Source organism: Canis aureus, chromosome 19 (genome assembly GCF_053574225.1).
Source record: "Canis aureus isolate CA01 chromosome 19, VMU_Caureus_v.1.0, whole genome shotgun sequence".
Classification (NCBI taxonomy): Eukaryota; Metazoa; Chordata; class Mammalia; order Carnivora; family Canidae; genus Canis; species Canis aureus.
Window position 1 is genome coordinate 13,714,916 of NC_135629.1, and position 14,639 is coordinate 13,729,554.

At 40.4% G+C, this 14,639-nt stretch overlaps 1 protein-coding gene across 8 annotated transcripts in view; it reads left to right on the forward strand.

The window, feature by feature from the left end:
• Positions 1–554: 554 nt before the first annotated feature.
• LOC144289667 (uncharacterized) overlaps positions 555–14,639 on the forward strand; it is a 112,564-nt gene continuing 98,479 nt past the window's right edge. For 6 of the 8 annotated variants that reach the window (XR_013357520.1, XR_013357522.1, XR_013357517.1 and 3 more), the window contains exons 1-3: positions 555–815; positions 10,905–10,991; positions 13,828–13,920. Coding sequence is in view for 1 of the 8 variants with exons in the window: in XM_077858006.1 (XP_077714132.1) it covers positions 785–815; positions 10,905–10,991; positions 13,828–13,920 (211 nt within the window). In the remaining 7 variants the exon portion in view is untranslated. The remainder of the gene's footprint in view (positions 816–10,904; positions 10,992–13,827; positions 13,921–14,639) is intronic. The other 2 variants (XR_013357524.1, XR_013357525.1) reach the window with 2 other exon arrangements.

Below are 14,639 nucleotides of genomic sequence, written 5' to 3' on the forward strand. Positions count from 1 at the left end.
GCCCTCCCGGCCGCCCCCGTGGGACGCGGACCCCGGGCCCCGGGGAGGGACGCGGTGTGCCCGCCGGGGTGGGCCGCCCCCCAGCCTGCCGGGAACTCGGCGGCGCTGTTGGCGGTCTGCACCGCGGGGAGGGAGGAGAGAGACCAGGAAAAACTATCTGCCCATCACGTTGAAATCTTAGCCTCCGTCCAGTGGATCCACGTTGTCGAGCCCCCTCCCCTGTGCCGGGCGTTGTGGCCTTCGCCGGAGATTCCCGGGGGGTGGGGGGGTGGGAAGCAGGCAGATGCTGCCCTTGAATTTACAGGAACCTCTGGGAAGGGAGACGCTGGGCGAGGAGGGGAAGGCAGCCCTGGGAAAATTACATAGGTGCCACTGGCTGGCAGAAAAAAAAAAAAAAAAGCTAAGTTTGTTTTGTTTCAAAATTTATTTAATGCGGACCCAGATGCGTGGGAGGAGGAGGAGGAGGAAGCCGCTAAGCCACTGCCCTGAGCTTGGGGCAGAAAGGCCTCCCCAAAGCAGCCCCAGACCTCCGCAAGGCGCACGCGGGGGGGCGTGGGGGGGGGAGGCCGCACCTACCCCGCACCCGCACCCCCACCCCCGCAAAGCCCGGTCTCTGTGACCTTCTAACTCAGCCTGGACAGGGAAAACAGCTGAAACTCCAAGCCCGTGGTGTGAGCCGCGCTGATGCAGTCAGAGGAGGGAGCCAGTGGAAATTCATGACTAAAATAAGGCCTGGCTGGGGATTTCACTGACCTCCGCGCTGCCCTGCCCTGCGAGTTGAGAGATGACTGTAAGCGGTTCCCACCGCGCCTCGGGTCAGTCACCCCGCCGCTGGGGGGCCTGGCGGGGGGAAGGGCCGAGCAGAAACCGGGGCGCCGCCGGGGCTGGCCGAGTTCCGGCCCCGGGCGCAGTTCGGGGGGTGTCCGTCTTAATCGGGGTGTCCTTGACAACCTAGAGGACTGGGATTCACACTTTGACCAAACTGGGAGTGGATTTCCTTCGGGTCGCTTTGGAGAGCTCCCACTTCCTGTTTATGTTTCACAAGCGTCGAACTCATTAGCAAGTGTGAGAAATGCCTCCTTCTCTAACTGCTAACTGACGGGACCTCTCTGGGGGCTCAGGGATCCTTCCCTCCAGAGTGTACTGGGTGCTGGTTTCTGTGATCAGCCCTCTCCAGGGAGGGAATGGCTGCACCGCAGCTTCCTGCCGGGAGGTGGGCTGCGGAACCGCAGGGGAAGGAGGCACCGGCCTGCCCCGGGTTGTGCTTTCAATCTAGGGCGACCTGCTTCATTGCACGGCTAAGAATAAGGGTGAAGGATTGTCCTCAGGGCATCGAAACCACAGTTCCACCAGGAAAGAAGCACTGGGGGGAGGAAGGAACACATGTCCTGGAACTGTCATGCACCCAGCGCCCCCCCAACCCCATGCTAGACACGAACCCAAACATTTCAGTTTTCTTGGCACAGTGTCCCTAGAATGCCTTGATAATATCAATACTTTTGGTCCTTACCTGTTCTACAATTGGACATAACAAAATGTATGCATTTACTACACTTTGTTGCAAATGTATTCTCAAGCATTTGGTGAAATATCACCAAATAGAGAGAGTGGAAGGAAAGAAGGAAAGAAGGGAGGGAGGGAGGAAGGAAGGAAGGAAGGAAGGAAGGAAGGAAGGAAGGAAGGAAGGAAGGAAGGAAGGAAGGTCTCCACCCTACCAAAGTTCTATCATATCCAGTTTTCATATATTTTATACCATTTAGTCTGCTTTTCTTCTCTCAAGAGCTTGTGATTATTTTTTCATTAAACAAAATAATTCCTTCCCAGCCTGCATCTTTCCACTCTGAAGAATCTTGAAATTTCAATCTGTCATCTTTTGTAGATACTTGCGTAATGCTGTTTTAGTTTTTAGACTGTCTGTAAAAACTTTGTCTATGTTAATTCATTTACACCTCACCACCACCTCATAAGGCAGGTGTTAGCTCACTTTTACATTCATTTAACACATATGTATTGAGAACCACAGTGTGCCAGGCACTGAACTAGGCCGTAGGAATACATGTGTCCTCTTAAGGAAATTGAGGTTCAGGGAGGTTAAATAACCTGCCCAGGTTATATAGCCTGAGATTAGATCTGGAACTAGACCCTACACTTGTTTGGCTCCAAGGACTGTACTTTTAATCGCTATACTCTTGGCTGCCTGGTAGGGTTGTACGAGTTGTGCACTGTTCAACTCCAGGGGGAGCCATTCACATCACAGTCTTATGTGAGAGCACACTCTAGAGTTGTGCATTATAACACTGAGCAGCTGTACTGGGTAATTCTGACATTTTGGAGCCCTCCCCACTATTTTGTCTCTTTTAAATGTAGAGAGAACATGATTTTGTACAGGGAAGGACAGGATTTTTCTTTTCTTTTCTTACTGAGACTCAGCATTTTAAAGGTCTGATGCTGTGTGTTGGGAAGTCTGTACTGTTACCTGGTTCCTTTCCATGTAGGAAGTTAGAGCTCACAGCCCCCTGCTTTCTTGCTCATATATCACCATTTTTTTGGCCTATTTATGGATTCTCGAATTTTTTTTTTCACATTTCACATATCACTTTTTTTTTTGGAAGATTTTATTTGCTTATTCATGAGAGACACAGAGAGAGACAGAGAGACAGAGAGGCAGACATAGGCAGAGGGAGAAGCAGGCTCCCTGGAGGGAGCCTGATGTGGGACCTGATCACAGGAACCCTGAATCATGACTGGAACCAAAGGTAAATGATCGACCACTGAGCCACCCAGGTGTCTCATAAATAAGTAAATCTTAAAAAAAAAAAGAAAAGAATTGAGATGTGCTTTAAGTATAAAATATATACCAGATTTTGAAGATTTAGTGAGAATAAAATGATATAAAATAACTCTTTAAAAACTTTTGGTATTAATTACATTAAAATTACACACATATCACATTTTTATATATCATGACCCAATAAACACACACAAAAACACATACTTTTAAGTACATTTAAGTATAAGGCAGCCAATCCTGATGAGGCTATAGCAATAAGCCAGACAGTACCCTCTCTCTCTTACTCCTAAGTAACCACTGCTCACTTAAAGAAAAACTTAAACCATTTGGAAAGAAGCCAGTTCAATGTATTTCAGACAAAAATTTTACAAAACAATAACCTCTTGATAAATGAATTCTGATATTTTCTAGTCTAGTCAACTTTATTTAAAAAATATTCTGGGATCCCTGGGTGGCTCATCTGTTTAGCGCCTGCCTTTGGCTCAGGGCATGATCCTAGAGTCCCCGGATCAAGTCCCGCATCAGGCTCCCTGCATGGAGCCTGCTTCTCCCTCTGTCTGTGTCTCTGCCTCTCTCTCTCTCTCTCTCTCTCATGAATAAATAAATAAAATCCTTTAAAAAATAAAAAATAAATAAAAAATATTCTGGTCTTGGGGTGCCTGGGTGGCTAACTCTGGACTTTGGCTCAGGTCATGATCCCAGGGTCCTAGGACCAAGCCCCTAGACAGACTATATGCCCAGTGGGGAGTCTGCTTGAGGATTCTCATTGTCCCTTTCCCTTTCCCTTTGCCCCTCCCCCCCCCCCCCGCTTGCCTGAGTGTGTGCGCTCTCTCTGTCTCTAAAATCAATAAGTAAAAATCTTAAAAAATATATTCTCGTATTTACTTAATAAATTGACTTTACAACCCACCACTAAATCCTGATTTACAATTTGAAAATATGGTCTCTCCACTAAGAGACAGTGTTGTGATTTTAGCTCATTCCCACCAGAAAGAAATCAATAGCATTTGTACACTTAAAGATCTTTAAAATCATTTATAAAAATGTTAAGACTGCTGGTCCTGTTTGAATTCAATGTTACAAATGTTTCCATTCAGGATATCCTTGCCGTATACTCAAATGTAGAAATAAAAATATTCAGTTTCGTATAATGTTATATGTTGGTGAAATGTAGTTCCTTCATTCAGCTGAGGATGTTTTCTTCTATTGCTAGATCTCTGAAAGGGTTTATCCTGAAAGGATACTCAATTTGTCAAATGCTTTTTCTTCATCAAATGAAACACTCATGGTTTTTTGCTTTCATTTTGTTAATATCATGAATTACAACTTTTTGAATATTAAACCAACCTTGAATTCTTGAAATAAGTCCATCTTGATCAATGTATTATTCTTGTTTTTATTGCTTGATTTGATTTGCTAATATTTGCTGGGGATTTTTGTGTCTGTGTTTGTGAACTGTAGGCATCTGTAGTTTTTCATGTAATCTTTGTCAGGTTTTAGTGTCAAAGGAATGCTGGTCTCATAAAACAAGTTGGGAAATTTTTCTTCTTTTTTCTGAAAGAGCTTATGTAGGATTGTTACTATTTCTTTTTTAAATATTAGTAAGAGAAGCTGCTTGGGCCTGGAATTTTCTTTAGGGGAAGGTTTTTACTGTGTATACATTTTCTGTATTAGATGTCAGATATTTAAACTTTTTATTCTTTTCTCAGTTTTGGTAATTTTTGTTTTTTAAGGAATTGGTCTACTTTGTTGAAATTTGTCAATATATTGATAAAAATTTTTTATCTCTTTAATATCTATATAATCTGTAGTGATAAACACTTTCTACACTTTTAAAAAAATTTTTGTTAATTTGTGTTTTTTTCTTGATCATCTTGCTAAGAGTTGTATTAATTGTATTATTCTTTGCAAATATCCAAATTTTGATTTTGTTTTGATTTTCTCTGTTCACTTTATAATTGGCTAATTTTTTCTCTTGTTTTTCTCATTCCCTTTCTTCTAGCTATTTTGGATTTAATTGGCTGTGATTTTTCTAGTTTCTTGTGATTTTAAATCTTTCTTCTTATAAGTATTCAAAGCTAAAAGTTTTCCTCTAAGAATTGCTTTCACAGAAACTCACAATATTGGGTATTTGCATTTCACTTATCATTCAGCTCGAAATATGTCCCAATAGTTGTCAGTGTTCTTTGATTCATGGGTTATTTCAAAGGGTATTGTTTAATTCCCAAATATTTGTGAATTTTCCAGAAACCCTTTTTCTTTTGAAATAATTATAGAATCATCAAAAGTTACAAAAAGATACAGAGAAGTTTCGACATCCTTCACTCAATTTCCCCCAATGGTACCATTTTACATAACTATAATACAATATTAAAACAAGGAAATTAACATGGGTACAATCCACAGACAGTTTTCAGATTTTCACCCATTTTACATGCACTTACTTGCATGTGTGTGTGTCTGTGTATAGTTCTATACAATTTGATCAGACGTGTAGATTACTATAACTGCTGTTGTAGTTGCAAGATGCGAAACTGTCCTATCACTACAAAATCCCGTCATGCTACCTCTTTATAGTCATACCAATTCCTATCCCTAATGCCGGCAACCACTAATCTGTTCTCCATCTCTGTAATATTGTCATTTTAAGAATGTTACATAAATGGAAGCACATAGTATATAACCTTTTAAGATTGAAATTTTTTCCCCATTCCGCATAATCTCTTGAGATCCATCCCAGTGATCATGTGTATCAACAGTAAGTTTTGACGAGTGGTGTTCTGTGATGTTGCTGGGTCACAACGTGTTTGTCCATTCACCTTCTGAAGGACAATGGAGTTGTCCCAATTTTTTATTATAAAACTACTATGAACATTTTTCTACACGTTTTGTGTGGACATAAGTTTTCTTTCCTGAGACAAATGCCCAGGAATCTAATTCCTGGGCCATATAGTAAATGTATGTCTGTGAAGAAACCTTCTTAATTGCAATGTATGAAAGATCTAGCTTCTCTTTATCCCTACCAACATTTGCTATTGTCACTATTTTTAATTTTATCTTGTTCAAATAGGTGTGTAATGCCAGGTATCTTTTTATGTTGATTTCTAATTTATTACTATTGGGTAAGAAGATATACTCTATTGGATTTTAATTCTTCGGCATTTATTAAGATGTCTTTCATTATCCAGCACATAGTCTATCTTGATGAATATTCCTTGTGGGTTGGAAAGCATGTATAATCTGTAGTTGGGTGCATTATTTCATTAAGTTGGTATTTTATCAAGTTGGCTACAGTGCTGTTCTAATATATCTCTTTACTGATTTTTTTTTCCACTCTGTGTCCTAAAATTACTCAGACAGGAGTATTAAAACCTCTTCAACTAGGAGTGAAGATTTGTCCATTTCTGTCATTTTACTTTATGCATTTTGGAACTCTATTCTTCGTTGCAAATACATTTAGGATTGATATGTCTTCTTGATGATTTTATTCTCTCATCATTAACATTTTTTTCCTCTTTCCTTGTAGCATTGTTCTTATTCTGAAGTCCAAGATTATTCATCTATCTTTGTCTGATATTATTAACATAGCCACTCTGGCTTTTCTTTTTTTTTAAAGTAGGCTTTTTTAAGTAGGCTTTTTTTTTTTTTTTTTTAAGTAGGCTCCACACCCAACATGGGACTTGAACTGATGATCCTGAGATCAAGTCACATGCTCTACCAACTAAGCCAACAAGGCACCCCCACATTGGCTTTTTTATACTTAGTGTTTGCTTGATATATTTTTTCTACCCTTATGCTTTCAATCTGGGTCTTTATAATAGAATTGTATATTATTAAATCATGTTGTTGGGATGCCTGAGTGGCTCAGTGGTTGAGCATCTGCCTTTGGCTCAGGGCATGATTCTGGGATCCAGGATTGAATCCCACATTGGGCTCCCTGCTTGGAGCCTGCTTCTCCCTCTGCCTATATCTCTTTCACTCTCTGTGTGTGTCTCTCGTGAATAAATAAATAAAATCTTTTTAAAAAGTCATGTTGTTGGATCTTGCTTTTATTTTTATTTTATTTTTTTATTTAAATTCAACTAGCCAACATATAGTACAAATTTAGTTTCTGATGGATCTTGCTTTTATATCAGTCTGACAATCTTTGCCTTTTTATTGTAGAGTTTAATATATTTATATTTGAGATAATCATGAATACAGTTGGGTTTAAATCTCACATCTTGGTATTTATTTTTCTACATATCCCATTTATTCTTTGTTTCTACTTTCCTACCTTCTTTTGGGTATATTGCATTTTTTTTTTAAGATTTTATTTATTTATTCATGAGAGACGCAGAGAGAGAGAGGCAAGCTCCATGCAAGGAGCCCGATGTGGGACTCAATACCGGGACTCCAGGATCATGCCCTGGGCTGAAGGCAGACACTCAACCACTGAGCCACCAAGGATTCCCAGGTGTATTGTATTTTTTAATCATTCCATTTTGCCGCCTTTTAAAAAGTATACTTCTTTGTAGAATATTCTAGTGGCTGTTTTTGGGCAGTGGTTCTTAAGCTTTACATGTATTAAAAAGAGCTAGAAGTCTTTTTTAAGTTATATATATATAAACCCTCAATAGTATTTTTGAATACCATGCACACAGATAAATATAGATGTAGATATATTACTTTAAAAAGCCATTTGGCATTTACCCATCTATTTGCCCTTTCTGGCGCTCTTCACTTCTCAGATCTGAATTTCCTTCTGATATCCTTTCTGTTCTAAAATGTTTATGTTAGCTTTTCTTGTAGTGTTGGTCTGCTGCAGATGAATTCTCCCAACTTTTGTCTGTCTGAAAATAAATTTATAAATTTATTCTGCCTCCATTTTTGAAGTATATTTTCACAGGTTATGAAATTCTAGTTTGACAATGTCTTTCTTAGCACTTTAGGGATGTTCTATTGCCTTCTGGCCTCCACTGATTCTAGTGAAAAGTCACCTGTTACTTATATCATCAATCCCTTACGCTTATACCTTTTATCCCCTTTCACATTTATCATTTCCCATTGCTTTTCAGCAATTTTACTATGATTTATTTAGGTGTGGCTTTTCTCTGTATTTATTCTGCTTGGGGTGTGCTTGCTGAGTTTCTTGGTTGCTATAAGTTGATACTTTTCATCAATTTTGGTGAGTCTTAGCCAACAAAACCTCAATGATTTCTTCTGTCATGTTGTCTCTTCTCTTATTTCTGGGACACCATTTATGGGTTGTTTGAAATGAGCCCTAATCCAGTCAGATGCTCAGTTTCCTCTGCTCTTGAGTCTGCTACTAAGCTCATGTAATGAATTTATTTTTGATATTGTGTTTTTCATTTCTAGAATTTCCATATGGCTTTTTTTCTAGTTTCTGCTGCTTTGTTGAAATTCCCCATCTCTTTGGGGCGCTTGGGTGGCTCAGTTGGTTAAGCCTCTGATTTTGGCTCAGGTCATGATCTTGGGGCCCTAGGATTGAGACCCGTGCTGGGTTTCCTGCTTGCAGGGAACCTGCTGCTCCTCCCTCTCCTCCCTGCTCGTGCTCTCTCTCTCTTCCAAATAAATGAATAAAATCTTTAAAAACAAGTTCAAGGGGATCCCTGGGTGGCTCAGAGGTTTAGTACCTGCCTTCATCCCAGGGCATGGTCCTGGAGGCCCGGGATCGAGTCCCACATCGGGCTCCCTGCATGGAGCCTGCTCCTCCCTCTGCCTGGGTCTCTGCCTCTCTCTCTCTCTGTGTGTGTGTGTCTCTCATGAATAAATAAATAAAATCTTTTAAAAAATAATAAAACTAAAAACAAGTTCAAAATTCTCCATTTCTTCACACATGTTGCCTTCCTTACCGTGCAGTCTTTTAAGATTTTTATATCATAGGTATTTTGTATTTTAACATGCCTGCCTGATAATTTCAACTTCTAAGCTATTTTGGATCTGCTTCTATTGCTTTTTTTCTGTATTAACCATGAGACACATTTTCTCATTTTTCTATAGGTCTTAAATTTTTTTGTTATTGTTGCATGCTTCATATTTTTTAGGAAAGTAACATACAATACCAAGTAAATACTTACCTCCAAAAAGAGCAAGCCCCTTCTTCCATGAGAGGCTGAGTCAGTTTGATCTGTAGTTGAGCTGGGCCTGGGCTTTGTTATAGCTTTAGTTGGGATCATTTCCCTACTGCTTTCAAACATTTTGAGGGTGTGATTAGGATTTCCCCTTCAGCAGAGCCTGAGATCTTAGCGCTGATGAGGTTCTTGAGATCTACCTCTACTTCAAAACCAAGCTAACAGGTGTGAGAACTGGGGGAAGTCTCTCCCTGCTCGATTGCCTGTGATCACTTTCTGATTTTCCCTTTGCCAGTTGTCCCCTATTTCTGCCACTCTGGAGAGTCTCCTCCAGCCCTTTGGTCCCTCTTGGCCCTTTGCAGATCCCTAGACTTTCTGAAAGCAAAAAATGACTCAAGGAGTGCTTTTTGGCCCATGTTCCTTGCCTTCAACTTAGGCGAGCTATTTCTAGCCCTATGTGAGGCCTCGGGGGAGGGGGAGGTAGAGAGAGGTGTAGACTTGTTTTGTGGTTATGGCCATTCAGCTCACAGATAGCCTTATGAAGCTGAGTTCTCCTTATCCTGTTCATTACAAAGCCTCCTTTCCTCTGCCGTTCCACTAGACATGACAATGGCCCATGGGTCTCCTCTCTCCTACGGAGAGCTAGTCACTTTCTTGAGTTTAGTGCATTTAGGTTTCTTTGTACCATCAGTTCTCTGATGGGTTAATTGTTGGGGCACCTGAGTGGCTCAGTCGGTTAAGCATCTGATTCTTGATTTTGGCTCAGGTCATAATCTCAGGGTCATGAGATGGAGCCTTCTGTCAGGCGCCATGCTGGGCATGAAGCCTGCTTAAGATTCTCTCTCTCTCCCTCTGCCTCTGCCCCTCCCCCACTGCTTGTGTGTTTTCTCTCTCAAAAAAGAAAAATCAATTTTTTCTGCTTATCTGACCTGTTTTAGTTGTTAGGGTGACAATGACAGTCTCTTGTCCTGAACTAACAATCCCAGGACACTCAAGAAATAGATAGAATGTGGTTTATATCACACAGAGTGTAGAGGAAACTGTTAAGAAAAGGTATTGAGGAAATCTAGTAAGAGGCAAGCCTGTAAGTCATCAAACTGGCTGATTTGGTGGGGATATAAATTTGTTTTCAAGTGGGCAGCTGCCATTCTGGGAGCTAGAGTCAGGAGCAGTTCATTGCCTAAGGAATCAGGCCTTTTATGGCTCTGCTCTCTGCCTGAGGCCTGGCGACACCCACTCTGCAAGGAGGGAAGGATGGAGAAAGGTTGTGTGGAGAGGGTTTGGGTAGCTCCCTGAGAGCCCAGCCAAGAGTTTGGCTCTGTACATGGAGTGGTGGCAACTGCAGAGAATATTCATTAAGTGGTTACACATTAGCGCCTGAATCTCATTGTCCCTTTTCCTCGCAATAACCAGATTAGATTCGTTTTCCTCGAAAGAGACTTACCAATTGGAATTTCATAGCTCTGATATTAGCTAAAGGTCCTATGGTATTTATGGGATTAATTAATGCACCAATAGAAGAGAAAATAAAATTTCCTTCATTTTCTGTACTTAGTAGTATGGTACTCATCTCAAAGATAATTATGGTCCAGATTGCCTTGTTAGGAAGAAAGCATGGAGAGCTTCAGAAAATCATTATAAACCAGCTGATTATAAAGATTCAGTTTATTTATTTTATTTTTTAAAAAGATTTTATTTATTCATTTTACAGAGAGAGAGAGAGAGAGCGCGCGCGCACAAGCAGGGGGAGTGGCAGTTAGATGGAGAAGGAGAAGCAGGCTCCCCACAGAGCAGGGAGCCCAATGCAGGACTCAATCCCAGGACCCTGGGAACATGGGTTCCCAGCTGAAAGCAGGTGCTTAACCAACTGAGCCACCCAGGCTCCCTATAAAGATTCGATTTAATAATAATTTACCATTCAAAGAAATATAGAGGGGGGGAGTCTAAAAAGTTTTGGTGACATCTTAGTCAAAGAAAATTTGAGGGGTCACAGTATTTATGTCATCAAAAATATTAACTGAGCATTTTCTATGTACCAGACATATACTACATGAATGAAAATTTCATGATGTACTCTTATGATGCTTACAAATCTCATGGATGGCAATTTTATTACTTTGAAGCATGTAAGTAACTTGAACTACGCTAACTAATTATTGCATACCATTCTCTTAGGGCAACTGTTTAATGAGTAGACAGGAATTATTCAAAATTACCATGATTTTTTCATACAAACAAGGGTATTTTAACTGGAAAATAACTTGTTCTTATAAGTACTTAAATCAAATTTCTCCAGATATTCGACCATATTCCTTTTCTTGAGCAGTGCCCCTTTCCCCTTTTCTTCAATGGCACAGATAAATTAAGGCTGACCACCAGCCAGGTAGTTAGTACAGTGTTTGCAAAGAGTAAGGCCTTAATTAAATGAGGAATGATAAATAAGATTAAGAGATTCAAGAAAGCAGGATGATATTAGTGGTAGTTAGAATCAATCTTTGCAAGTAGGATGAGCCTTGTGGGAGTTACTTAAAGCCTCAGTTTATTCATCTGTAAGATGGAGTAACAATAGGAGCTACCTCATAAGGTCCTTGTGAGGATCAAATTAAATGATGTGTTTAAAAGCCTATCACAGTGCTGGACATATACTAATAACTCAATGTTTGTTAATACTATTTATTTTTATTAGTAAAAGAATTGCTTAGCCTATCTGAACGTTTAGTAACATAGATATAACTTGGGCATTAGCAGTACAACTAGAATTTTCTCTGCAAAAAGTACCGACAGTAACCTCAGGTTCTAAGACTGGAAGGGCTTTGTATTCAAATTGCCCATTGCTTTTGGGACCAGCATCAAGGTATGATGAGAGTTTTTAACTTTTTGCCCAATAAAAGGTAACATTGACCTTCCCTAGATTTTTAGTCTCCAGAATAAGCTAATAGTCGTTTGTTGTTATTGTTAATAAACAAAGGAGATCTTGAGTTTTAGCTTTTAAGTATTTATATATCTATATCTATATCTGTATCTATATATACATCTATTATATCTATATCTATATCTATATGTGTGTATATATGTACATATATATAATAGATGGATTCTGAAGAATATGAATTAACGTTTATAAGAATTGTGACTGGAGTGAAAAAAATGATTACACCCATTTTTAAAGTATCTTACCTTAGAATCTAAGAAAAGTCATGGAAATTTTTAGAATTAACCTATATAAATTCATTCTGCAAAGAGTCAGGCAGTTCCATGGGGGTGTTCAGAGCTCTGTGGTTTTGTCTACAGGGTGCCAAAACTTTTGAACAATTTAAGCAATTGGCCAGTATTTTTTTTTTAAATAAAATAAAATAAAATCTGTTTGACAGATAAACCTGGTTAGTTAAGGCATCTGATCTGGTGGCCAGCTGTGCCCGGATGGACTTTGCCTGGATGTATCTTTTTAAATAGTTTATCACAAATAGGGACTTGTGATAAGAATAGCAAAGAAAAATAGACAGGGATTGTGTTTGATAAAACTCCCAACAAATACAGTATGAAACCCTGGCCAAGTGACAGCTTGAAGAAATCACCCAGGACCATTCATATTACAAAATGTAGTTAACTCTTGATTATATATAGATTATATATTCGTTCATTCAACACAGTTTTATTGGATGCTGAATTTGTCTGCTTGGGCTACCATAATAAAATACTATAGATTGGGCAGCTCCAACAACAGAAATTTTTTTCTCACTGTTCTGGAGGCTGGAGGTCTGAGACCAGGGTGCCAGCATGGTTGGGTTCTGGTGAAGACTCTCTTCCTGGCTTGCAGACAGTTGCTTTCCTACTGTGTCCTCACAGGGCAGAAAGAGAGAGACAGAAGGAGACAGCAAGGTCTCTGATGTCTTCTTGTAAAGGCACTAATGCCATCATGAGGGCCCGACCCTCACAATCTCACCTAATACTACTTATTTCCAAAGGCTCTGTCTCCAGATACTGTTACACTAGGGGTTAGGGCCTCAACATATGAATCTGAGAGGAACACAATTTAGTCTATAGCAAGTGCCTTCCTGTGTTTGGTACCAGAAATACAAATATGATCTCTATCCTCCTGGAGGAGGGGAAACAGACAACAAACAAAATAGTCAATTGATTTCTGAAGATGATGACTGCTATGAAGGAAATGAATGGGTCGGTAGAAAATAATGGAGGGAGAGACAAGGAGGCCATTGGCCCTTCCAATGATGAGACCAAGCAATGAGAGGGAGCAAGCCACCAGAGACTAGCCAGCAGAAGACAGTCAGTCAACAGATGGACCACACATGCAAAAGCCCTGAGGTGGGCAGGGACTTGGCATGTTTTAGTACCAGATACATGGCTATTGTGATTTAAGGGTCATGGCTGAACAGTGAGTGACACAAGAAGAGACTGTAGTGGTAGCTGAGGGCTGGCTTATCTGATTATCTCCCTCAGTAATACTGAGGGGTTTATTGGTATCTTGTCACTTGTGAGCTAAACTCAATTACCTACAATATTGTAAAATGTCTCTGGACAATTCAGCTTCCACAGTTCACTTTGCCTACAGGGATACCATTTGAAACCAAGACACTTGACCACCTATGGTAATTTAGAAAGACTCAAGATGTGCAGTGCCATCACCAGTACAAGATGAGTTAAGCCCAAACAATGACCTGACGCAGGTTTTTGTTATTCTATTAGTATGCAAATCTTAAAACATTAGATATCACACTGAGATCAGCTGGGGATCAGCAGCCATGCACAAAGGTGTGACCAATTAAAAACTGATCCTCTTGGGCTGGAGGCTGACCATCCTGAGTTTAGATCTAGATCTAAACTCGGATGACACACTAGATCCGAGGCAGCAAAGTGGCTCGCATATGATTAAAACGCTGTTATCTCCTTCTATAACCTACCCACCCTAACCCAACAGGCATATTTTCTGATCTTTTGTCTCAGCACAAGAGCCCAAAGAGGTCTTTGTATCCAGCTCTGACGTTATGCCGATGACATCCTTGAGAGGTAGAAAATATTTACTTCATTGGCCTTTTGGTAAGTTCAATAATTTTCCCTACCTAATATCACCAAGTATTCAGGAGTAGACTTTAAGTTTCTCCTCAAGGCACTTCCTTTCTGTCTGTTTCTCTGTGTCGTAGTGAAAAGGTTCATGAAAAATATGCTAAGATGCAAGAGCAACATGTAAAATTGACAGTTTTTTAAAAAAAGATTGTATTTATTCATCATGAGAGACAGAGAGAGAGGCAGAGACATAGGCAGAGGGAGAAGCAGGCTCCCTGTGGGGAGCCCTGTGTCGGACTCGATCCCAGGACCCCGGGATCATGACCTGAGCCAAAGGCAGACACTCAACTACTGAGCCACCCAGGGGCCCCAAATTGACAGCTTTTAATCTTCAGTGTCTGCAACCTGGAAGGTAAGTTTTAATGACTCTTTTTTTTTTAAATTTATTCATGAGAGACACAGAGAGAGAGAGAGGCAGAGACTCAGGCAGAGGAAGAAGCAAGCTCCATGCAGGGCGCCCAACGTGGGACTCAATCCTGGGTCTCCAGGATCAGGCCCTGGGCTGAAGGCAGCGCTAAACCACTGAGCCACTGGGGCTGCCCAGGTTTAATGACTCTTAAAGGCTGGGTACATTGCATGGATCCTCATCGATTGAACCACTTGACTGTAGAAAGTATTGAATGTATTACTAACATCTAAGTGCTAATTGAAATGTTTAGTCATTAAGAGAAAATGTATATCGTTACTTAAAG